General features: G+C 40.7%; 2 protein-coding genes and 1 long non-coding RNA gene across 4 annotated transcripts in view; 1 reads left to right on the top strand and 2 right to left on the bottom strand.

Moving 5' to 3' along the window:
- Positions 1–1091, bottom strand: part of TRPM6 (transient receptor potential cation channel subfamily M member 6) — a 375800-nt gene extending 374709 nt beyond the window's left edge. The window contains exon 1 of the transcript XR_012516553.1: positions 907–1091. The gene's annotated coding sequence lies outside the window, so the exon portion shown is untranslated. The remainder of the gene's footprint in view (positions 1–906) is intronic.
- A 14163-nt stretch (positions 1092–15254) lies between these two features.
- On the bottom strand, positions 15255–23054 carry C2H9orf40 (chromosome 2 C9orf40 homolog). 2 transcript variants are annotated; one of them, XM_039461459.2, is made up of 2 exons: positions 22623–23054; positions 15255–17975 (listed from the first exon to the last, which is right to left on the bottom strand). In XM_039461459.2, exons 1-2 carry the CDS (start codon positions 23052–23054, stop codon positions 17817–17819), a joined length of 591 nt encoding a protein of 196 aa, XP_039317393.1. In that variant the 3' UTR covers positions 15255–17816. The 2 variants fall into 2 exon arrangements, 1 of the variants encoding a protein (XP_039317393.1); XR_012516537.1 differs by lacking the exon at positions 22623–23054 and adding an exon at positions 21741–22612 and having other exon boundaries at positions 17894–17975.
- Positions 23055–23409: 355 nt separating this feature from the next.
- Positions 23410–24699, top strand: part of LOC120360703 (uncharacterized) — a 133137-nt gene continuing 131847 nt past the window's right edge. The window contains exon 1 of the long non-coding RNA XR_012516538.1: positions 23410–23550. This is a non-coding gene — a long non-coding RNA (uncharacterized LOC120360703). The remainder of the gene's footprint in view (positions 23551–24699) is intronic.

Genomic DNA, 24699 nt, shown 5'->3' with positions numbered 1-24699 from the left:
ATCATAGTAGGAAAGATGTGATTTAAATTCCTTTCAGGTAAAAAGTCTGTCTTCTTCCTTTCTGATTCACTACTGATTTATTGACTATTTAATAAGGCTTATATAAAGGACTTAAACATATCTTCTAAAATCCATTAGTATAAATTCCGTGTTTTTTAAAAAAGATAAATAATCAATAGCTATTTCCACAAAGTCTTCTATGTGCCCAGGACTGTTCATGCCTCAAAGAAGAAGAATCTGTATTTTTCTTAAAATAATTATTATCACAATTGAATGGGCAATAAAATAATCAGTATTTTTCTAATGAAATTCCTTCTGTTATAACCACATATAATTTTCCTTTTCAGGAAAGAAAATAATTGAGATATTGATATAGATTATGAAACTGTCATGAAAAATCTATTTCAAATAGATTTCAAGAAACAAAAAAAATCATTTGCTAAATAGAAACACACAGCCATAAAACAATATTTCTATTTGAACCAAAATTATTTGACATTTCAATCCTGCCTCAAGATATTCCATTCAGTTTCCAGCTTGACTATTTCCAATAATAAAATTATTTGTCTTTTTGTTCCCATAAAATTGTATCTAGTCTATTTACTGAACAGTCCAATATTACATCAATGCAGAAAGACATTTCAGTAACTGTTCCATTAACGAAATAATTGGTTTAATTAATAAAAACAATTTTTTCCAAGAAAAAACGGAAGCAATTTTACCATGCATGCTTCATTGTGCATTTTAATTTCTTGGTTTTAGCCTGTGATCACTTAAACATAGTTATCAAGAAAATCTAAATAGTTAACTATAATTGCAACATTATACTTTGTGCATTTTGTGGTGTATAAAATCTAGCATAAGAGAAAATAAACATAAGAGCAACAAAGAGGTTTATTCACTTACCCTCTTCATAACTACAGTCAGGGTAAATTTCACTCAGCTTTTGGCCATTGAATTTTGTCCTGAAGTTTCCATGCACCACTCAGTCAGATAAACTCCAGCTTGTGGGAGTAACAAATGGAAATAATGCTGCAAAAAGAATTGCCAAACAAATTTCCATGTGCTTAGAAGGAAGAAACTGCAACTAAGTTAAACGTTTTCAACTGTGTTTAAACCCGAGGGAGTGATTTCACTTTTAGCAGGAACCTGTGACTGATTGCTTAGTAAGGAAATGATTAACACTCCTGTTGTCATCTGAGCTCTCCAGCTGCGGAAGATCGGCGAAGGGAACCTTATCAATCCTGGGCATGTGTGTTGTGAATACAGTGCCCACCTAGCTGGCAGTTAGCAACCTAAATTCAACTTTTTAATGAAAGTTCAAAAAAATTTTTTAAATTAATCATTTATTTATTTAGAGACGGAGTTCCCTCTTGTCACCCAAGCTGCAGTGCAGGAGATCTGGGCTCACTGTGACCTCCGCCTCCCGGGTTCCAGCAATTCTCCTGCCTCAGCCTCCCAAGTAACTGGGATTACAGGCGCACACCACCACGCCTGGCTAATTTTTTTGTATTTTCAGTAGAGATGGGGTTTCACCATGTTGGCCAGAATAGTCTAGAACTCCTGGCCTCAGCTGATCTATCTGCGTCGGCCTCCCAAACTGCTGGAATTACAGGCATGAGCCACCATGCCTGGTCCAGTGTTAGGTTATTCTAAGTAAAATTGTATTTAGAACTTTTGCAAATTTTATTAGTGGTTATTTTTACTACTGTTCTAAAATATTTTGATTGATTGATTGATATTTAAAATGGAGCAGTTTATATGCAATAGAGAGAACATGAAATCTAAAACAAGATCTGGCCAGGCACAGTGGCTTATGTCTGTAATCCCAGCAGTTTGGGAGATTGAGGAGGGCGAATCACCTGAGGTCAGGAGTTTGAGACCAGCCTGGCCAACGTGGTGAAACCCCGTCTCTACTAAAAATACAAAAAAAAAATTAGCTGGGCCTGGTGGCATCCACCTATAATCCCAGCTACTCCAGAGGCTGAGACAGGAGAATTCGCTGGAACCCAGGAAGTGGAGGTTGCATTGAGCTGAGGTCATGCTTCTGCACTCTAGCCTGGGCAACAGAGCAAGACTCTATTTCAGAAAAATAAATAAATAAAACAAGATCTGAATTTGATAACTGACTTAGGGATTCATGCAACTTTTAGCACATTCCTAACCTTCTTGAATGTCAGTTTCCGTCCCTGCCAAGCAGGAACAACAATTCTCATTTCATGAAACACCACCTTCACCTCATGCGGTGCAGAATATTTTGTTATAAAATGTTCTATTTTTACCTTTCATTTCTGAGCCCTGCATTAAAAGATGGATTATTAATTAGACACTCTTTCTTAAAACTCCAAAGGTATGTAAGTGACATTAACAGGATCTATGTTCCCTTAGCCTTGTTTGTCTTCCCAACTATGCTCATTTCTTTCTTTTTTTTTTTTTAAAGATGGGATTTCACCATGATGGCTAGGCTGGTCTTGAACTCCTGACCTCAGGTGATCCACCCACCTTGGCCTCCCAAAGTGCTAGGATTACAGGTGTGAGCCACCATGCCTGGCCAACTATGCTCATTTCTAAGAACTTAAATGTTCTTTTTTTTTTTTTTTTGGAGACAGAGTCTCGCTCTGTTGCCCAGTAGCTGGGATTGCAGATGTCTGCCACCATGCACAACTAGTTTTTTGTGTTTTAGTAGAGACAGGGTTTCAACATGTTGCCCATGCTGGTCTCAAATCCTGACCTCGTGATCCACCTGCCACGGACTCCTAAAGTGCTGAGATTACAGGCATGAGCCACTGCGCCTGGACATGTTCTTTTGAATTGTAAGTACTCTTCTGGAGACTAAGGGAATTAAAAAAAGGGGAAGGACAAATTAATGCGTATACATAACTTAGAGGCACTAAAAAGTCATCAAAGGATTCTTTAAATGGTTGCTGTGAATAGCAATTATTATACTACACCATCAGTTCTTCATAGATACATCTCAAAGAAAAAACAAAACAAAACAAAAAACCTCCCCCAGATCAGAGGAATGGCAGATTTATTATATTTAGGTAAATTCTGTCTAGCATCTTGTGAACAGGAGCCTGAGGTGATATTGCAAATACATGGCTTCTCTTAGGACATGCCGTGGAGTTCCACACCACCCCACCAACGGGGCGAAATAGACGGTGCATTTCCTGCCAATTGGCCAATGAGAGTCAAAACTGGGTCTCAGATATTGTGCTGTAAAAAGAACTTAAGAGCTAGTTGTCAGTAGTGTTTATTTATTATGCTATAAATTTTTAAACATCACTTTCCTGATCGCCCTTAGATTGCTGATTTAGAAGTAGATCAATGATTCAGAGTTCTTATCATCCTTCCTGAGGTATTCACCGTGAATTGTCAAGTTAGTTTTAAGAAATCAATGCGTGGCAGGTGCAGAAAAAGTTTCACCGTGTTGAACCTCCACCTTCCGGGTTCAAGCGATTCTCCTGCTTCAGCCTTCCGAGTAGCTGGGAGTTCAGTGGTGCAATCTTGGCTCACTACATCCTCCAATTCCCAGGCTCATGTGATCCTGTGTCTTAGCCTCCCCGGTAGCTGGGACCACAGGCACATAACACCATGCTCTGATAATTTTGTAAGGTTTTTGTGGAGACGAGGTCTCACTGTATTGCCCCAGCTGGATCTTGAACTCCTAGGCTCAAGAGATCCTCCTGCTTTGACCTCCCAAAATGCTGGGATTATAGGTGTGAACCACCATGCCTGGCAAGAAAAGATTTTTTAGTGCAGGAAAAAAATCCACTGAAGTGTGGGTAATGATTATTAATAGATATATTAGTGAGTGGGAAGGGACCATGAGACAGAGAGTTGAATAAAATATGACATTGAAGTTTCAAGCTTTAGTAAGACAGTGGGTAATTGGATCATTGCTAGAAATAGGGACATGAGAATGGGAAGATAATTTGGTGAGAATAATCACAAATAAGCATAGAATTATTGAACTGGACTCAGTGGTTGTTGCAAATGTTTAGCACATAGGACTCTCAGGCTGGGGAAGTCTCGGGGCTGAAGTAATAGATTTATTTTAGAATTATTAGCCTGGATATGTCCATTGAAACAATGGGAATTTTTGAGATATTAAGAAAGAAGACAGAAAACTATTACCACATACCTAGGACCAACACCTCATTTAAGTTACAGAAATGGTAGGAGGCGAGCCGGGCGCGGTGGCTCAAGCCTGTAATCCCAGCACTTTGGGAGGCTGAGGCGGGTGGATCACGAGGTCGAGAGATCGAGACCATCCTGGTCAACATGGTGAAACCCCGTCTCTACTAAAAATACAAAAAACTAGCTGAGCATGGTGGCTCGTGCCTGTAATCCCAGCTACTCAGGAGGCTAAGACAAGAGAATTGCCTGAACCCAGGAGGCGGAGGTTGCGGTGAGCCGAGATAGCGCCATTGCACTCCAGCCTGGGTAACAAGAGCGAAACTCCGTCTCAAAAAAAAAAAAAAAAAAAAAAAAAAAAAAGAAATGGTAGGAGGCAGAAGAGTAGTCAGAGAGAAAAGAAGGAAGGGCAGCATTCTCTAAAACCAAGGTTGGGGAGGTACGGTGGAGAATTTCTACTTGGACACATGTCACAGAGGTCAAGAGAAATCAAGAAAGATTGGAAAGATTTGTCTTAGTGAAAAATGGGCAGGGCGCCGTGGCTCACGCCTGTAACTCCAGCACTTTGGGAGGCCAAGGTGGGCAAACCACCTGATGTCAGGAGTTTGAGACCAGCCTGAGCAACATGGAGAAACCCCGTCTCTAAAAATACGAAAAATTAGCCGGGTGTGGTGGTGCATGCCTGTAATCTCAGCTCCTCGGGAGGCCAAGCAGAAGAATCGCTTGAACCCAGGAGGCGGAGGTTGTGGTGAGACGAGGTGGCACCATTGCACTGCAGCCTGGGCAACAAGAGCTAAACTCCATCTCAAAAAAAAAAAAAAAAAAAAGTCAAATCAAGTTATTGATTTTAAGAACGATTTTTCTGTACTTCAAGAATGACTTTTTCTTTATTTGTTTTAATTGGCTTATTTCTCCAAGAAAAAAAGGAATGATTTTTTTCTAGAATGACAGCCAAGATTCATAGAGATGGGTGATCAGGAGACCGAATCCTCACCCTTAAGGATGTCCCAACCACCAAAAAGACAAACAAGTTAACCCTATTAGGTAATTATCTGAGAACGTGCACTTGTTGACAACCGCACAATTATACATTAATAGGGATGATTCATATTCATTTTTGTTTTTAACCCATAACATGTTACATTGATATATGCATGGTTCTAGGATTTGCAAAATTCTAGAGAAAAGTCAAATTTGACCAGATATATTTCTATTTGTTCTTTTTGCAAAATATGAGAATTTTCTAGAAAAAAAAAACAAATAAATAGAAAAAAGAAAAACAATAAATAAATAATAGAAAAAATGTTTAATAATGGGGACAAAAGAGTAAAGAAAAACAAAAATAAAATAAAACAAATACAGAATTTTCTTTGTCACATTTTCTCTGACCTGTACACAATTTTGCTATGGATCTTGTTTTATTATTTTAATTGCTGGTCATTAAATGTAAGATAATTTTTTTAAAGCTCATCTTTGCTGTTTATCAAGTGTTACCCTCCACCTATGTCTCCATTACTATGGAGTACTGATGGTGCTATAAAACAAACTAGCCCTCAGACAATGACCATCACATAACCATAACTATGGCCTCGTTGGACCAAATGTCACTCAGTGATGCCAAGTCATAAGAAGGCTTCTAGAGCAGTTTTCCTGGCAGGAAACATCACTCATGTGTTACATTCAACCATAATCACAATCATAGTAGATTTAATTTATTCTAAGTAAGTGCTTGGTAATATTCAATGTCTTCTAAGGATTAAGTATGCCAAAACACATTTCCCTTTAAAACACCCGAAAATTTGACTGAAAATATGAATGAAGCATGAGTATTAGAATGTTCACTTATAAGTGGGAGCTAAACACTGGGTACTAATGGATATAAAGATGGCACAATAGAAACTGAGGTCTTCTGGGGGGAAGGGTGGGCAAGGGGCAAAAATTGAATGACTATTGGGTTCTATGCTCAGTACCTGAGTGATGGGCTTATTTGTACCCCCAAACCTCAGCATCATGCAATATACCCAGGTAACTTGCACATGTAGCCACTGAATCTAAAAAAAAGTTGAAGAAAAAAAAAGTGTTCTAAAAATCATGTATAGTTTTAGCCATGTCCGTATATTACTTTGATTAAACAAAGAAATAATGATGAATTCAAATATATGTGTATAACTATAAGTAAGAAACAATAAGCCAAAATATTAACCGTGGTTGTCTCCGGGAAATGAGATTTTGATTTTTTCTTTTTGTGCCTTTGTAAATTTCCACAATGAGCACATATCATTTAAATAATCATAAAAGCAGTATTCATTATATAAAAAATTAATCAATGGATTACTTACATACAGATAAAGAGTTATATACTATGTTAACAACTTTGCCTGCTAGACTTTGCAGCTGCTTGTTTAACAATGGAACACAGCAATCAAATAATGCCTGGAAAGCTTAGGGTGGGAATGCTTTTAAACACTATTGAATATACTCACACTTTTGCACCTGCAGTTTTACAAGCTGAAATGTAAAAACCTATCATGTTAATAAAAATAAAAATATTGTCTTCAAATTTTAATAAGCATTACAGAATTATGTATTAATGCCCTCTGTAATTCTGATAATTACCATCTTTCATCTAAAGGGCAAGCCAACATATTTTAATGAGTTGATTAAAAATATGAGCTATTAGATGGAAAGCAATACTATTTAACAAATTCTAAATATTAAAAGCAATACTATTTTTTAAATTCTAAGTGTTCAAAATACTCATTAAACCTTAGAAATATTCTAATAAAATGTCCAGGTGTAATAAAATCTTGGACTAAAAGGTAAAATGAACAGGCAAACAAAAATCAGTGTTAGCTTATTATAAGGACACAATAATAATGTTTATATGTATTACACTTATTCTAGTAGTCCAGAGAGAGATACATATCTTTTTTTTTTTTTTTTTTGAGACGGAGTTTCACTCTTGTTACCCAGGCTGGAGTGCAATGGCGCGATCTCGGCTCACCGCAACCTCCGCCTCCTGGGTTCAGACAATTCTCCTGCCTCAGCCTCCTGAGTAGCTGGGATTACAGGCACCTGCCACCACGCCCAGCTAATTTTTTGTATTTTTAGTAGAGACGGGGTTTCACCATGTTGACCAGGATGGTCTCGATCTCTCGACCTCGTGATCCACCCGCCTCAGCCTCCCAAAGTGCTGGGATTACAGGCTTGAGACACCGAGCCCGGCCGAGATACATATCTTTTTATATACTGTCCTTTTAATATATTGTTACATTTTTCAATATTTTGTAGAAGATTTTTGTGTTTATGTTCATGAAGTGTATTGATCTCTAGCTTTCTTTTTCTTGTAGTAGGTTTGTCTGGTTTTGATATCAAAGTATTGCTGGTTTCCCAAAGTGAACTGGAAAGTATTTCCTATTATTTTTCTCAGAAACAGTACAGTATATTATTTCTTCCTTAAATGTTTGGTAAAATTTTCCAGTGAAATTATATGAGTCTGGAGTTTTACTATTGGAACATTTTAAGTTATGAATTCAATTTTTAAAATAAACATAGGACTGTTCAGGTTATCTATTTGCTTCTTTAATAAGTCTTGGCAGTTTACCCCTTTAAAGAAATTTGTCCACTTGATCTAAGTACTCAGATTTATAGGAATAAAGTTGTTTGTAATATCTGGAACACCAATGACATGACTGTACATTTTGATATTGTCTTAAAGGTTGATGAGGCTCTGTTCTTTTTTAAATCTTTTTTCTTCCTGTTTTTCAAATGGTATAATTTCTTTTTTAAAAAATTATACTTTAAGTTCTGGGGTACATGTATAGAATGTTCATGTTGTTACATAGTTATATACGTGCCATTGTGGTCTGCTGCATTAATCACCCCGTCATCTATATTAGACATTTTTCCCAGTGCTATCCGTCCCCTACCTCCCACCCCCAACAGGCCCTGGTGTGTGATGTTTCCCTCCCTGTGTCCATGTGTTCTTATTGTTCAACTCCCACTTATGAGTGAGAACATGCAGTGTTTGGTGTTCTGTTCTCGTATTAGTTTGCTGAGAATGATGGTTTCTAGCTTCATCCACGTCCCTGCAAAGGACATGACCTCATTCTTTTTTATGGCTGCATAGTATTCCATGATGTATATGTGCCATATTTTCTTTATCCAGTCTATCGTTGATGGGCATTTGGTTTGGCTCCAAGTCTTTGCTATTGTAAACAGTGCTGCAATAAACATATGTGTGCATGTGTCTTTATAATAGAATGATTTATAATCCTTTGGGTATATAACCAATCAAATGGCATAATTTCTATTGAGCTATCTTCAAGTTTACTGATTTCTTCTGTCTTCTGAATTCTGCTACTTAGCACATGTACTGAATCTTTTATTTTATATACTACAATTTTTTCTTCTAAAATTTCCATTTGATTTTTTCTTACAGTTGATTTTTCTGAAAAATTTTATCTTTTCATTAAGTTTATTTTTTATGCATTATAATAGCTTTAAAATCTTGATAATTCTAACATTTGTGTCATCTTGGGATTGGCATCTATTGATTGTCTTTCCCTTGAAAACTGGTCAAATTCTTCTGATTCTTTGTGTATCAAGTATTTTGGATTGTGTCCTGGACATTTTGAATATTATGTTGTGAGAATCTGGATCTTATTAAAATCCTCTGGAGAATATTGATTTTTAAATGAGTAATCAACCCAATTAGGTTCAGGCTTAAGTTCTATCTGTTCTTCTGTGAACACGGTTCTAATGTCACTTAAGTTTTCAAAGCTGTGGCTATGCTGCCTTGGGACTGTCCCATACGTGTATCACACTGACGTTAGTATGGAGCTTGGACAGCAGATTATACTGCAGTTTAGTTCTCAAAGCTTTCACTAGGTGGCTTTCAATCTGTCTCCTGTATTTGTACCTTGGGGATGAGGCCAGGACCATTACCAGTTTATACACAGAATCATGGGATCTCTAATCCACTCCTCTCCTCTCCAGAATTCCTCCTGCTCTCTTGCTCAAAGTAGTTACCCCTTTCTTGGTCTCCTGACCAAAAAAGTTAGGTTTTTGGCTGGGTGCAGTGGCTCATGCCTGTAATCCCAGCACTTTAGGAGGCTGAGGCAGGCAGATCACCTGAAGTCAGGAGTTTGAGACCAGCCTGGTCAACATGGTGAAACCCTGTCTCTACTAAAATTACAAAATTAGCCAGGCATGGTGGCATGCACCTGTAATGCCAGCTACTTGGGAGGCTAAGGCAGAATTACTTACACCTGGGAGGCGGAGGTTGCAGTGAGCCGAGATCATGCCACTGCACTCCAGCCTGGGCAAAAAAAGAGCAAAACTGTGTCTCAAAAAAAAAAAAAGATAGGTTGTTCATACTGCTGTTCTGGTAGGCGTTCACTCTTGGTTCAGAGCTTGCAGAGACAGGAAAAAACGAAACCGGAAAACTCAAGTTTACATGAGTTTCTTTGCCCAGTTCAACTTTCATTCCTAATCCAGTTATGCTTTTATTTACTTTTCAGAGGCTACAGGTCTAGTTTAACCAGAGCTTTTATTTGTGTGTTTGTTTGTTTTTTCTGAGGCAGAGTCTTGCTCCGCCACCAAGGCTGGAGTGCAGTGGTGCTATCTCAGCTCATGGCTCACTGCAACCTCTGCCTCCTGGGTTCAAGCGATTTGTGCCTGGGCCTTCCAAGTAGCTGGGATAACAAGCTGCACTACAACATCTGGCTAATTTTTGTAAGTTTAGTAGAGACAGAGTTTCACCATGTTGGCCAGGCTGGTTTTGAATTCCTGACCTCAAGTGATCCACCTACCTTGGCCTCCCAAAGTGCTGAGATTACAGGTGTGAGCCCTGTGCCTGGCTGCTTTTACCTGTAATTAGAGAGACACATGGGGTATAGTAACTTACTCGATCAACTCTGAAAGTCCCTTTTTCACACTTTTTTTAGGTTGTTGTTTTCTTTTCTTTTCTTTTTGGTTTTGTTTGTTTGTTTGTTTGTCTTTGTTTTGTGTTTTTTTTTTTTTTACTTTTTTCACACTTTTTTTTTTTTTTTTTTGAGACGGAGTTTCACTCTTGTTACCCAGGCTGGAGTGCAATGGCGTGATCTCAGCTCACCGCAACCTCCGCCTCCTAGGTTCAAGCAATTCTCCTGCCGTAGCCTCCTGAGTAGCTGGGACTACAGGCATGTGCCACCATGCCCAGCTGATTTTTAGTATTTTTAGTAGAGACGGGGTTTCATCATGTTGACTAGGATGGTCTCGATCTGTTGACCTCGTGATCCACCTGCCTCGGCCTCCCAAAGTGCTGGGATTACAGGCTTGAGCCACCGTGCCTGGCCTTCACACTTATTTTTGAGCATTTTCTATACCATTAAAATTTTTTTAAAAATCATCTTATAATTTCATTACATTCCATTTTATGTATTTTAATTATGCATTCATCCTCTTAAAACAGTTGTTTTTGGGCCGGGCGCGGTGGCTCAAGCCTGTAATCCCAGCACTTTGGGAGGCCAAGGCGGGTGGATCACGAGGTCAAGAGATCGAGACCATCCTGGTCAACATGGTGAAACCCCGTCTCTACTAAAAATACCAAAAAATTAGCTGGGCATGGTGGTGCATGCCTGTAATCCCAGCTACTCAGGAGGCTGAGACAGGAGAATTGCCTGAACCCAGGAGGCGGAGGTTGCGGTGAGCCGAGATCGCGCCATTGCACTCCAGCCTGGGTAACAAGAGTGAAACTGTGTCTCAAAAAAAAAAAAAAAAAAAAAAAAACAAAAAAAAAAAAAACAGTTGTTTTTGTTGTTGTTGTTTTTTATTTTTATTTTCTGAGACATGGTCTCACTTTGTAACCCAGGCTGGAGTGCCGTGGCACAATCACAGCTCACTGCATTCCTGACCTTCTGGCCCAAGTGATCCTCCCACCTCAGCCTCCCCAGTAGCTGGGAGCACAGGTGTGTGCCACCACACTCAGCTCTGTAGAGATGAGGTTTCCCTATGTTGTTCAGGCTGGTCTCAAACTCCTGGGCTCGAGCAATTGTCCCACCTTGGTCTCCCAAATTGCTGGGATTATAGGCATGAGCCACCATGCCCAGCCTAAAAGCTATTTTTTGTTTATTTCTAATAGATTACTATTACATATAACACTGTGACATAAATTTACATCTTGTTTTCTGATTATTTAAGATATATTTTTAGGTACAGAATTACTAGTTCGAAGATCACAAAGATAGGCTGGGTTCAGTGGTTTATGCCTGTAATCTCAGTGTTTTGGGAGGCTGAGGCAGGAGGATTATTTGAGATCAGGCCTTTGAGACCAGCCTGGGCCTATCTACAAAAAAAAAAAAAAAAAAAAATTAGTTGGGCATGGTGGTGCATACCTGAGGTCCTGAGTATGGCTACTCAGGAGGCTGAGGCAGAAGGATGGCTTGAGCCCAGGAGTTCCAGACTGCAGCGAGTTATGATAGCACCACTGCACTCAAGCCTAGGTAACAGAGTGAGACTGTTTTTATTTTTAATTTCCCTTGAGTTGGTCAGATTCCGTCTCTTAAGGGAAAAAAAGACAAAACAAACAAACAAAAAACCACAAAGTTGAAATTAAGGCACCAGCTAGTTTGTGTTCTTTTCTGGAGCCTCTTGGGAAGAATACACTTTCAACTTCATTCAGTTTATCGACTGAATCTAGATCTTTGAAACTGTAAGAATGAAGTCCCTGTTTCTTTGCTGACTAGCTGCTAGGACTCTCTCAGCTCCTAGAAGTCACTCTCAGGTTTTTGCCTCTGGCTCCTTTCATCTTCAAAGCCAGCAGGGGAATTACTTTTTTTCTTTTTTTTTTTGAGACAGTGTTTCACCATGTTGGCCAGGTTGGTCTTGATCTCCTGACCTTGTGGTCTGCCTGCGTCAGCCTCCCAAAGTGCTGGGATTACAGGCGTGAGCCAACACACCTGACCTGGGAATTACTTTTACATCAAATCTCTTGCACACTTTGCCTCTCTTTGTATTCCTGTCTCTGACCATTCCAGCCTTATTGAAAGGGCTCATGTGATTAGATTAGACCCACCTGGATAATCTCCTTATCTTAAGGTCAACTAGTTTGGAACTGTAATTATTCCATTCTTTTTTTTTTTGAGACAGAGTTTCACTCTTGTTACCCAGGCTGGAGTGCAATAGCACGATATCGGCTCACCACAACCTCCACCTCCTGGGTTCAGGCAATTCTCCTGCCTCAGCCTCCTGAGTAGCTGGGATTACAGGCATGTGCCACCATGCCCAGCTAATTTTTTTGTATTTTTAGTAGAGACGGGGTTTCACCATGTTGACCAGGATGGTCTCGATCTCTTGACCTCGTGATCCACCCACCGCGGCCGCCCAAAGTGCTGGGATCACAGGCTTGAGCCACCGTCCCCGGCAATTATTCCATTCTTGAACTGCTATAAAGAAATACCTGAGACTGGGTAATTTACAAGGAAAAGAGGTTTAATGGACTCACAGATCCACAGGCTGTACGGGAAGCATAGTGGCTTCTGTTTCTGGGGAGGCCTCAGGAAACTTATAATCATGGTGGAAGGCAAAGGGGGAGTGAGTCACTTCACATGGTAGGAGCAGGAGGAAGTGGGAGGAGGTGCCACACACAATCAGATCTATGAGAACTCACTATCATGACAACAGCTCCAAGGGGGATGGTGTTAAGCCATGAGAAACTACCCCCATGATTTAATTACCTCCCACGAAGCCCCACCTCCAGCACTGGGGATTATATTTTAACATGAGATTTGGGTGGGGACACAGATCCAACAGTATGTCCTGCAAAATTCTTCACAGTAATGCCTCAACTAGCATTTTTTCTTTTCTTTCTTTTTATTTTTTTTGATCAAATATTTGGATGTTACACCAGGGAATCAGAATCTTACGGACCATGTTAGTATTCTCAACACAAGGTCACATCAGAAAGACACAACAATCAATACATATGAATTGCTAGAGTATTATTGTTTAGGTCCATGGACTCAAGAGATTCCAATAGCTAAACTTCTTTAAAAGTGACCTTATTAGCTGGGCATGGTGGCTCATACCTGTAATCCCAGCTACTTGGGAGGCTGAGGTAGGAGAATTGCTTGAACCGAGACCTGGGAGGTGGAGGTTGCAGTGAGCCGAGATTGAGCCACTGCACTCCAGCCTGGGCTACAGAGCGAGATTCCATCTCACAAAAAAAAAAAAAAAAAAAAAAAAGTGACCTTAATAAGAATGTTTGCCTCAGTTCACTTCAGGTATTGCCAGACATAACTAATAGTTATCTGTCATCATATATCTGTCAGAGATGTAGCAAAACCATACATTCCAAGTACTATAGAGAAGAAAAGGGGGCCTGAAATGTTATTTAGTGTCCACTATGAGTTCCCTACAGCCATGTCATTCCATCTCCATTCTGCTCCTGAAATGGTAACAGTGTCCCCATTTTCTGAGAATTCCAAGGCTCAAATTGTTTAGTAAATGATGGTGTTGCACAGCCAACACCGATTTCCAGCCATGAAACATGTAAACACTGAAGTCTCAATGTTAACCAGTATTCACATAATATATAATAAAATATACTGAAAACAGAGGCAAGGAGAAACAAGAGTCAACTTGAAGGGCCTCCTACAGCTAAATCTGGGATCTGTGTCACAAAATGATAGCAACGGATAACTCAGAATAAATTATTGCACATTAGTCTATATTGATATCAATAAATACCCGAAGAAAGAAATGGGGTAAAAGGAAAGTTCTTGCTTTATGGCAGGGGTCCCCAGTCCCTGGGCCACAGACCACCACAAGTCCATGGCCTGTTAGGAACTGGGTTGCACAGCAGGAGGTGAGTAGTGGACAAGTGAGCAAAGCTTCATCTGTATTTACAGCTGCTCTCCATCATTTCCATTATCCCTGAGCTCTGCTTCAGCTCAGGCCATAGATTTAGATTAGCAGCAGCATTACATTCTCATAGGATTGCAAACCCTATTGTGAACTGTGCATGCAAGGGATCTAGGTTGCAGGCTCCTTATGAAAATCTAATACCTGATGATCTGCCACTGTCTTCCATCACCCCAAAACAGGACCATCTAGTTAGAGGAAAACAAGCTCAGGGCTCCCAATGATTCTATGTTATAGCAAGCTGTATGTTTCATTATATATTACAATATAATAATAATAAAGGGCACAATAAATATAACACATTTGAATCATACCAAAACCATCCCCCACCCCCAGGTCTCTGGAAAAATTGTCTTCCATAAAATTGGTCTCTGGTGTCAGAAAGGTTGTGGACCACTGCTTTACAGAATTGCAATTAATGTAGAAGGCATGATAAAAATAGAAAATTTTTCCTGATTCTCTCCCTTCTCCGACCCTCCACCCTTCAATAAGCCTCTGTGTGTTGTTCCCCTCTGTATCCATGTGTTCTCATCATTTAGCTCCCACTTATAAATAAGAACATGTGGTGTTTGGTTTTCTATTCCTGTATTAGTTTGTTAATAGCCTCCAGCTCCTAGTTACTAGGCTTAATACCTGGGTGATGAAATATTCTATACAACAAACCTCTATGACACATTTACCTATGTAACAAAACTGTACATCCTGCACATGTATCCCTGAAAAGTCAAAAATTTTTATCACCAAGCAAGAATAGTATCTTTCTATACTCCTATAGACAAGGATATTACAAAATTATCACCCTATGGAAAGATTTGAGAGTAATCAGCCAAAAGAGGTAAGAAGAGAAAGCATTATAGAGATCTATCAGGTAGTTAAATACCTTTTAAGTAAGTTATTTTTCCTTCCCGCCCCCCGAGACAGAGTCTTGCTGTGTCACCCAGGCTGGGGTGCAGTAACTATCTTGGCTCACTACAACCTCTACCTCCCAGGTTCAAGCAATTCTTCTGCCTCATCATCCTGAGTAGCTAGGGTTACACAGGTGCCTGCCACCACACCGGCTAATTTTTATATTTTTAGTAGAGACGAGGTTTTACCATGTTGGTCAGGCTGGTCTCGAACTCCTGACCTTGTGATCTGCCCACCTCAGCCTCCCACAGTGCTGGGATTACAGGCATGAGCTAACGTGCCTGGCCAAGTAAGCTATTTATCTAAATGGAAAAAAAGAAAAAAGAAAAAAGAAAATTACCATTTGACATATGCCAGGGCAGTAAGGCAAGACTCATCAATCCTAAAATTTGTGGGCAGAGTGTAAGAAATGGAATATTTACTTTCTCAAAGTATTTTCCCAGGAGATAATAATTAATTACAAAAGGGAAAACAGTAGCTTTACAAGAGATATCTGGTAGACACTATCTTAACCAAGTAATCAATGTTATGCTTACTGATGAGACAAGCTGACATTCTTGCCTGTTGACATGATGCACCGATGTATCAACATCACTTACATAGAGTTCTTACCAAGAAGGCATATTGTTAAGGAATATCAGATGAACCAAAATCAAGGGCCATCCTATGAAATACCTGAGCAGTGCTCTTCAAAAAGTACCCAGATCATGAAAAGTAAAAAAGTTCTGAATTTTTTTAAAGACAACTAAGATATTATAACTAAATATAACATGTGAACCTGAATTGCATGCTGGGCTAGAAAAAGAATGGAACAATGGTAAAAGTTGAATAAAATCCATAGATTCTATAACTTTAGGTTTTTTACATATATCCATTCTATGTCCTCATAATAGCATAAGAGAATTTTATCAATGTTAATTTTTCATAATTGTACTGTGGTAATTTATGATGTTACATTAGGGAATTGGGGTGAAAGGTTATAAAACTTAAAAGCCTACATTTTACCTCAATTTACCCGCAATGAAATTTTGCTGTTACTTCAAGTTTACTTAGTAAACAACTTCCTCAAAGGATGGAATTATTTTAATTCTTTCTCTCTTCTATATACAGATTGCCCCTAACTTGATGGTTTGACAGGATTTTTTTTGGCTTTACCTAAGTGTGAAAGCAATACAAATTCAGTGCTAACCATGGGGTTTATGTCCTGATAAAACCATCATAAGTTGAAAATATCATAAGCTGAAAGCTTCAATTCCAATTTCTATCCTGAAACTTCTAGAGGCAGTTAAAAACTTTAATTATAGAAAGCATGTTTATTCTAATGATTTTTTTTTAAACCTACCTTAAGGTTATCAGAATTAAACAAGACGATGCAAGTACTTATAACATTGTTTGACAATAAACAGTCTCTCTGAGGTAGATACTATTTATTATTTCTCATTTTACAGGTGAGAAATCTGAAGATTGGAGATGAAAAATAAATGGCTTAAAGTTACATAGGTAGGAAGTGGCAGTATAAGACTTTGAACCATGTCTGACCACAATGCTGTACAGTTTGTCTTCTGTTCTAAAGCATTTTTATTAATGTCAACCCATTCTTCAATATACACAAAAAAATCAAGTTTTTCTCTTTCCCTCTCACTGGCATTTACCATTTTTCTTGAATTTTGGATCTAATGCAATCAACAACAAAAAACACAAAGAACCAGTTATTCAATTACAAAGCCAACATTCTAGATGCAGTACAAAAGTTAATTAACTAAATCACTGATACTCGTATAACTCAAACACAAATTGCAATTACTTTATTTCTTTAACAATGAAATAGTAATAGCAACACAATCATTCAGTTGTGACAAAGCCACCAACAGAGGAAAACAAAAACAAAGCTAATTAAGAAGCACTGCTTCAGCTCAAATTAGTCATCTCCTTTAAACAGGAAAAATAACCATTAGTCTAGTGGTTCTCAACCCTGTCTGCACATTAGAGGGATGGGGGAAAGAAGACTGGTGCTTAAAAAAATAGTTATATCCAAGACCCACCTCAGAGCTATTAACTGAGAATCTCTGAAGAGTGAGGCTCAGGCAAAGATTTTTAAAGTGCTGTCAGTGTTGAGAACTATAGGTCTAAAGTAATAAGGAATAAAACCATGCCTTGAAACAATTCAAAACCAAGAAGCTAATCATATAATACATTTCTTTCCTCTAATCCTGGGAAAAGAGAGGGAAGCAGGCATCGACTCAGTTTTCATTGTTCTTTATCAATCTTCGGTTGCCCATAGCAGAGCTTAACATACATCAAATATTGGAAGTTATGCAAACATGCTACCCAAGCTGAAATTCTCACTACTTAACATTTAGAAAGCTCTTTTAAAATAGCTTTTAAAACAATCCCCCATCTTAAGTTTGCATAGATGTTCAAGTCAGCTATTTGTTCAACTAATAGAGTCAATAGAATGTATTAGAAAGTACTTTATTAACAAGTTATTATAAAACAATATTCATTTTATGTACTACAAATAAACTTTTTGGTGCAGATAGGAGGAATATTAGAGTGTTTCCCACCTATTTCTAAAACTGCTAGAATTTATTTTCATCAGTACCTTCAATTCTAACATTTAAACAAAGCTTTTTTCTCTAAGAATGCATACATAAAATACTTCCCCTACAACTATACTCTATCCTTGACAAATCCTTATTAAGAGGTTCAGTAGTAACTGTAGGTATTTATTGTCAGAACAGTCTTTCTTTATTTCTCAGGTTTGGAAATATAACTTCAAGTATGGAAAATAACTTTTCCCTTAAGAATACATGAATTAATTTAGAGACATCTCCTCAAATCAACCAATCCTACTGCTTCAGCTCCTTACGTCAGGACTCCATGTCAACCTCAGACCCTTCATTCTTGCCCTGAAGTGTTCCTTCTGTCAGGGTGTCTTCAATTAAATCTTCAATGTCTGCCAGATCAATAGGTGGCAAAGGATTCCTCCAGTACTGGAAGGTATTATACTGCCAAAATTCTTCACTGTGCTTTAGAAAAAAAAAAAAAAAAAGAGAGATGAGAGTAGCTTAGAAAAAATTCTTTTTCCAGAAAATAAATGTTTGAAAAGCAAACTCATATAAGATTTTGTATCTTCTATTTTGTATTTTTAACAAATACACATTTAAAATTTTATCTCATCTAAGTACTTAATGTACTCAATCAAATCTGCGCATTTTAATAGTTATGATTTGTGAAAGTATTTAAATTTAAAGGAATTTTCCACAATTTTCTCCCATTTTTCACTGAAAGAAAATCATATAAAAACAGTCTTAAAATTTTTTATCTTTTAGTGAGGAAAATAAAAATTTATTTTATTTATTTATTTATTTATTTATTTATTTTGAGACGGAGTTTAGCTCTCGTTACCCAGGCTGGAGTGCAATGGCACGATCTCGGCTCACCGCAACCTCCGCCTCCTGGGTTCAGGCAATTCTTCTACCTCAGCCTCCTGAGTAGCTGGGATTACAGGCATGCGCCACAATGCCCAGCTAATTTTTTGTATTTTTAGTAGAGACGGGGTTTCACCATGTTGACCAGGATGGTCTCGATCTCTTGACCTCATGATCCACCCACCTCGGCCTCCCAAAGTGCTGGGATTACAGGCTTGAGCCACCGCGCCCAGCTAAAAATTTATTTTAAAAATACAAACACATGCCGGGCGTGGTGGCTCACGCCTGTAATCCTAGCACTTTGGGAGGCCGAGGTGGGTGGATCGCCTGAGGTCAGGAGTTTAAAACCAGCCTGGCCATCATGGTGAAATCCCATCTTTGTAAAAAAATAAAAAATTAAAATTAAAAAAAAAATACAAACACAAACACTCCTTATAATTTACTTTTGGTCTTGTTCTTAAGGTTCAGTGTTTTAACAGGTTTACTTTACATAGGCCAAAATGTTGAAACCTTTTAAAAGTATTAGGCTATAAACAAGATGAATAGCAAGAAAATCTTAAACTGATCACCATTTTATTAAAGATTTTTTTTTTTTAAAAATCAATGCTCAATAGCCACGTGATCTAGTGGCTACTGTTCTGGACACACAGGTCTGTAAGAAAGTCTCATCAGGAAGTTCATTGTCTTCCATGCTGAGCCTTAAAGAATTAAGTTTTGGGGGAATTTTTAATATTGGAATAAACAGGTAATAAGTCAAAGAAAAATTTCACTTTAATAAGAAAATGTGGTTAAAAACAAGGTTCTAGTTCTCTGCCTTTTGAAAAATCTACTGTACAAATTATCCACTTATAAATATAGACCAAAAAAAGGTCTTTTAATTATGTTAGTAAAACCTAGTGACTAAGGGCACAAACTTTGCCACCAGACAGAGCTGGCTTTGCAAGATAACTCCACCACCCACTAACTCTGATCTTGACTCCATCGATAAAATGGAGAACTGTTTTAAAAATTAAGGCTTATCATAGTAATTGCTAATATTGCTAGGTATTATAACCCAATGAGCCTATGAATCATTAATCACTGTCTCCTTAGTGGAACACTTCTGCTTACTTTCCGTTAAGAATATCTAACAGTGGCTGGGCATGATTACATCTGTAATCCCAGCACTTTGGAAGGCAGAAGGATTGCTTGAGCCCCCGAGTTTGAGACCAGCCCTAGCAACATAGCAAGACTCTGTCTCAATTTATTAAATAAAATAAACAAAAACTAACAGTAAGAGTCAACACTGACAGCAATGAATCTGTATAGTGACACTAACATGAAAAAAATACATGAAGCTGGTCGTGGTGGCTCATGCTTGTAATCCCAGCACTTTGGGAAGCCGAGGTAGGTGGATCACCTGAGGTCAGGAGTTTGTGACCAGCCTGACCAATATGGTGAAACCTCATCTCTATTTCAAAAGAAAAAAATACATGAACATTTAATGAATACCTGATTTTATTTCTCTAGTCAAAAAACATCTGAAACAACTTAGGAAATACTCTGAAATTCCAGGATAGAAATGATGTAACATTATTCTGCCTAGATTGCATCCTCAATGGAGAAAAAAGGTATTTGAGGTAGTATTTCCTAAATCAGGTCCCAAGGGTGAGGGCTGGGACTTAAGCACTATTCTGGGCACAAAAGAAACCAGGCATTTACTATATTGCACTGTTTACTTCTCTGTTGTTGTTATATTCAATTTTCCCTTGGTAATCTGGTATAAAACCCTTAAAATAAAAAGCCTATGTCTTTGGAGGCAGAAAGGAAAAACGGAAGCTGGAAAGAGCATGTTTGCCAAAGAGAAGTGGCTCCAGAACAAATCTAACAAAAAGAACAAACAGGAGTGTTACTGGGCTTTCCTCAAAAGAAAAGGGGGCCTGATGGTGGCTCATGCCTGTAATCCCAGCAATCTGGTAGGCAGAAGCGGGAAGATCCCTTGAGCCCAGCCTGGGTAACATGGTGAAACTCCATCCTTACAGATAAAAAACAAAAAACAAACAGTCCAGCGTAGTAGTGTGTGCCTGTAGTCCCAACTACTCAGGAGGCTAAGGCTGCAGTGACCCAAGATCATGTCACAGCATATGGGCACAGGAGCACTGGGCACAGGAGCAAAACTCCAGCCTGGGCATAGGAGCAAAACCCCTCAAGACTCTTTAAAATACAAAACAAAACAAGAGACAGGGGGACTAGCCGTGGTGAAGAAGGAACCCCTGGAGCCAACCTTTTTCTGTGTCATGTCCTTGCAGCGACTATAGGAAGTAAAGAGCTACCATATCTAGTCACTGCTATGGGAGAAGAGACAGTTGAGTCTAAGACTCTAAGCAAGCATCATCGTGTCAGACTACTAGAGAACTCTCACTCTTTGCCTACTGTCATTTCCATATTTCCCTCTTATCAACTGTGTGGCATACCGTAGTCAGTGAATTCTGGTAGGAAAGACAAGCCTATGCATGGGTGGAGTGCTAAAAACGCTCTGAGAGCTTTCAAAAAGTTTTCAAACTACACAGTTCCTAATCTCCATATCCAATAGGTTTAGAAGACTATCCATTTTCAGTTGATTTTAAATATCTTAGAGCAATCTGAAGAAAAAGTTTAAATAAGGCTCATGTTTCAATCATAGGCCAAAAAAAAAAAAAAAAAATCTTTCTCAACTATAAAACTCTCATTGTTTTATTGGATTTTTCACAAGAACAAGTCATGTCTAAGAACTTTCATGTATTATTGTTTTTGGAAAGGCATTTGAAAACTCTGACATAAGATACTTAAGAACATTTTAAAAAACAAACAAAAAACCAAAAAACGTTGGGTGGATGCTATCCGATAGTAGCTGAAGAGAATTTGGGGAATTCTGAGAAACCTGTACTTGGTTCTTCGTCTCCCAAGTCCCCTGGTAAGTCATTCCAGGACTGTGAAAAACCAGTATGAATTCCTAAGTCTAGACCAAAGCTGTCCAATAAATATACAACGCTCCAAAAACATAATTTAAAATTTAAAACGTAAAAGAAACTTCTGGTATTAATTTTAATATATTTTCTTCAATATATCCAAGTTATTTCATGTGTAATCTATTTAAAATTTTGAGCTATTTTATCTTCCTGTATTTCTTATTAAATCCACGAGATTCCGTGTATATTTTATACTTAGAGCAAATTTCCATTTGAACTAGTCACGTTTCAAGTGTTCTTACTGGCTAAAGGCTGGGCAGTAGAGAGCTACACAAATCGAGGCATGCCTAGATCTTCTCGGGATTCTTAGGTGCAGAGATGAGGCAGGTTCATTTCTTGAATAGGAACCCCCCAATGATTCTCACATACACCTTACCTTAAGGCCCAAATTAATTTTCTTTTTTTTGAGAGAGTCTCACTCTGTTGCCCAGGCTGGAGTGCAGTGGCCCCATCTCAGCTCATTGCAACCTCCGCCTCCCACGTTAAAGCGATTATCATGCCTCAGCCTCCGGAGTAGCTGCGATTATAATCGCATCATGCACCACCACACCTAGGTCATTTTGTATTTTTAGTAGACTGGGGTTTCACTCTGTTGGCTAGGCTGGTCTCGAACTCCCAACCTCAGGTGATCCGCCCACCGTGGCCTCCCCAAAGTGCTGGGATTACAGGCGTGAGACACCATGCCTCGCCCCCAAATTAGTTTTCAACAATACTTTTGCCTAGGAACTGATAACACTATGAGTTAAAAAAAAGCTTTGCCCAAGTTACGGCGGTCCATTTTGTCCAGAAGAGCTGTACCAGCCTGCAGGACGTCCTATTAATCGACGGCTACCACACTCCTCTCCCTCCAGAAAAAGAATTCTATCCCGAATTCTAGACTAATCATCGTTAAACCCACGAAGGCCCGCTACTCCTTTGACTGTCGTTTGTCGTCAGCGTCCTCACCAAGCTCCCAGCCTGCCACGACCCACGGTCCCGCTTCCCTCTTACAGAGCGCGGCGCTGACGCCGCAAGGCCACTTGACTGCTCCCGACCACGGTCCGTTTCCCGCCAGAGCAGCCCAGTGCTTTCTGCCCCTCGGAATCCCGGGGCGCGTCTCCTGGGGGTCGCTGTCCTCTCCCGGAGCGGTAACCTTTTCTTTTCGCCTCTGCAGGCGTCTTAACCGATACAAGTCATGAGTGGGACCCGGGGCGCTTTGAGTGTGGGGGAGAAAAGGCGAGCCCCTTAGCCCCTCAGCCCACCTGCCCCCAGCCCCTACCTGGCGCGGTGCGACCCCCCAGTCTCCCCGCGGGGGCCCTGCGCGCCCCGCCCCGTCGTCGCCACCGCCCCTCGGGGGCCGGGCGCCCTGGAGCTCCTCCCCTAGCCCCCGCCGTATAGGCGGCGGCGGCGGCGGCAGCGGCGGCTCGCCGGTCTCCAGGCCTCGGTCCTCTTGCTCCTGGCCGCCCGGGGCGCTGTTGTCCCCGCTGTCGCGGCGCTTGCTGGGCGATGCGGAGGGCTCTGCCATGGTCCCTGCGTCGATTTTGCGCTTTCGGTGCTGTTCCGGTACGCTGAGGGGCTGCCCGGGATGCGTGGCCCCGGGCGGCCGGATCCAGAGAGGCGGTGGCGGCGGCTGCTCAGGGAAGTCGCAGAGCAGGAGCCGCTTCCAAGGCACGTGGAACGTCACCGGCTCGGCCGCACGCCGCTTGGCCATGGGCCCAGAGGCTCGGGCGGAGCCGGCCGGGCGCGGGACACCGATCGCCGATAGCTGTGGGGGCGAAGAGCGAGGACTGAGCGCGTGTGGGAGGGAAAGGCCGAAGTCGGGCGAGGAGGCGACAGGACGCTGGAGGGGGCGGGGCAGCTCGTGCTCCGGCTAGGGTTGGGGCTCCGGCCGGGAGGCAGCTCGCGCGCGCAGCCCTTGCAGCCGCAGAGATACTGCCCGGACGTTGAGAAGCAACCGCGAAGCGGCGGAGATTCGAACCTGCGCACAACGTGCGCGCGCGCACTCTTTCCCGCCAGGCGGAGCCGCTGGTTGGTGGAGGCTCGCGGGGCGCGCTCCCGAGCGCCCTCGCGACCGGAAGTGCGCGCCCGGAGGTAGGCGGGAAGGAGGCGGCGGGCTTAAAGACCCGCTCTGGTGGCCCGCAGTGGGGCGTGACCTTGTTTCCTCCGGGGCGTGGCGGTGGTCTTACTACTACGTTCGGCTTAGCGCGGTACGTTCTAAACCCTTCTGTAGGAAATTTAAGCCCTTTAAAATGTGTATTTCCCTACTCCAGTCAGTGAGGACGGGGGTGCGTCTCCATGAGATTAAGACAAACATAATAGAGTTCCAGACTATTCTGGGCAACACAGCAAGACCTCGTCTCTACGCAAAAATTAGGGCAGGCCTGGTGGCCTGCCCCCGTGGTCCCAACTACTTGGGAGGCTGAGGAGGAAGATTCAGTTGAGCGCGGGAGGGGGAGGCTGCAGTGAGCAAGAATAGCACCACTACACTCCAACCTGGGCGACGGAGCGAGATTCCGTCCCCAAAAAAGAAAGGAATACAAATTCTCAATAAACTGTGTTTAAAAGGCTTTACGATAGGTTATCATTCAAATGACTGAAGAGGAGTCCAGGCTAAGTAGCAAAAGCTAACATAAAACACGCACACGCACACATCGAAGTGTGTGTTTTGCGCAGCTGCTGCGGAAGGTGAAGCAGGCACCACGTTCCTGGAAGATCTCGTGATTAAAAATGTACGGAGGAAGTTACGGACAAGATGTGCGGCTCCTCCAAAATAGCTGGTAGTTGGCAAGAGCCAAGCCTGAAGCACAGCTCCTGTCCGCTGCAGCTGAAACCTAAAATTGTTGGGCTCTTAAATTAGGTTGGAAGCTTGAGTTCCCTGCTTACTCTGGGCGGTGGTCTGATCAAGATTCCAAGACCATTACAGAAAAATAGTGTTATCAGGTGAAGTGAGGTGGAGACAACCGCAGTATATTTACTATTTTATTATTATTATTTTTGAGACAGTATCTGTCTTGGTAACTGAGGCAGGAGTGCAGTGGTGCCATCATGGCCCACTGCAGCCTGCTCCCACTGGGCTCAAGCGATCCTCCTGCCTGGGCCTCCCAAAGTGCTTCGTTTACAGGTGTGAGCCACCGCACCTGGCCGTATTTACTATTTTAATAGTTTGATAAAGACAGTCACCAAGTAAGCAAAAGTGGTAGGCAGAAAATAAGTCTATTATCAGTGCTTTGAAGGGAGAAACTACTAGAATAGAATTATCTTCCTTGCACACTTTTTCTACAGAGGATGAAAAAAAAAGCAACAGCTTGTGCCACCACACCCTGCTAATTTTTTATTTTAGTAGAGACAAGTTCTCA

The sequence above is a fragment of the Saimiri boliviensis genome, chromosome 2, assembly GCF_048565385.1.
Source record: "Saimiri boliviensis isolate mSaiBol1 chromosome 2, mSaiBol1.pri, whole genome shotgun sequence".
NCBI lineage: Eukaryota > Metazoa > Chordata > Mammalia > Primates > Cebidae > Saimiri > Saimiri boliviensis.
This window is presented reverse-complemented; position numbering and strand designations above follow the sequence as displayed.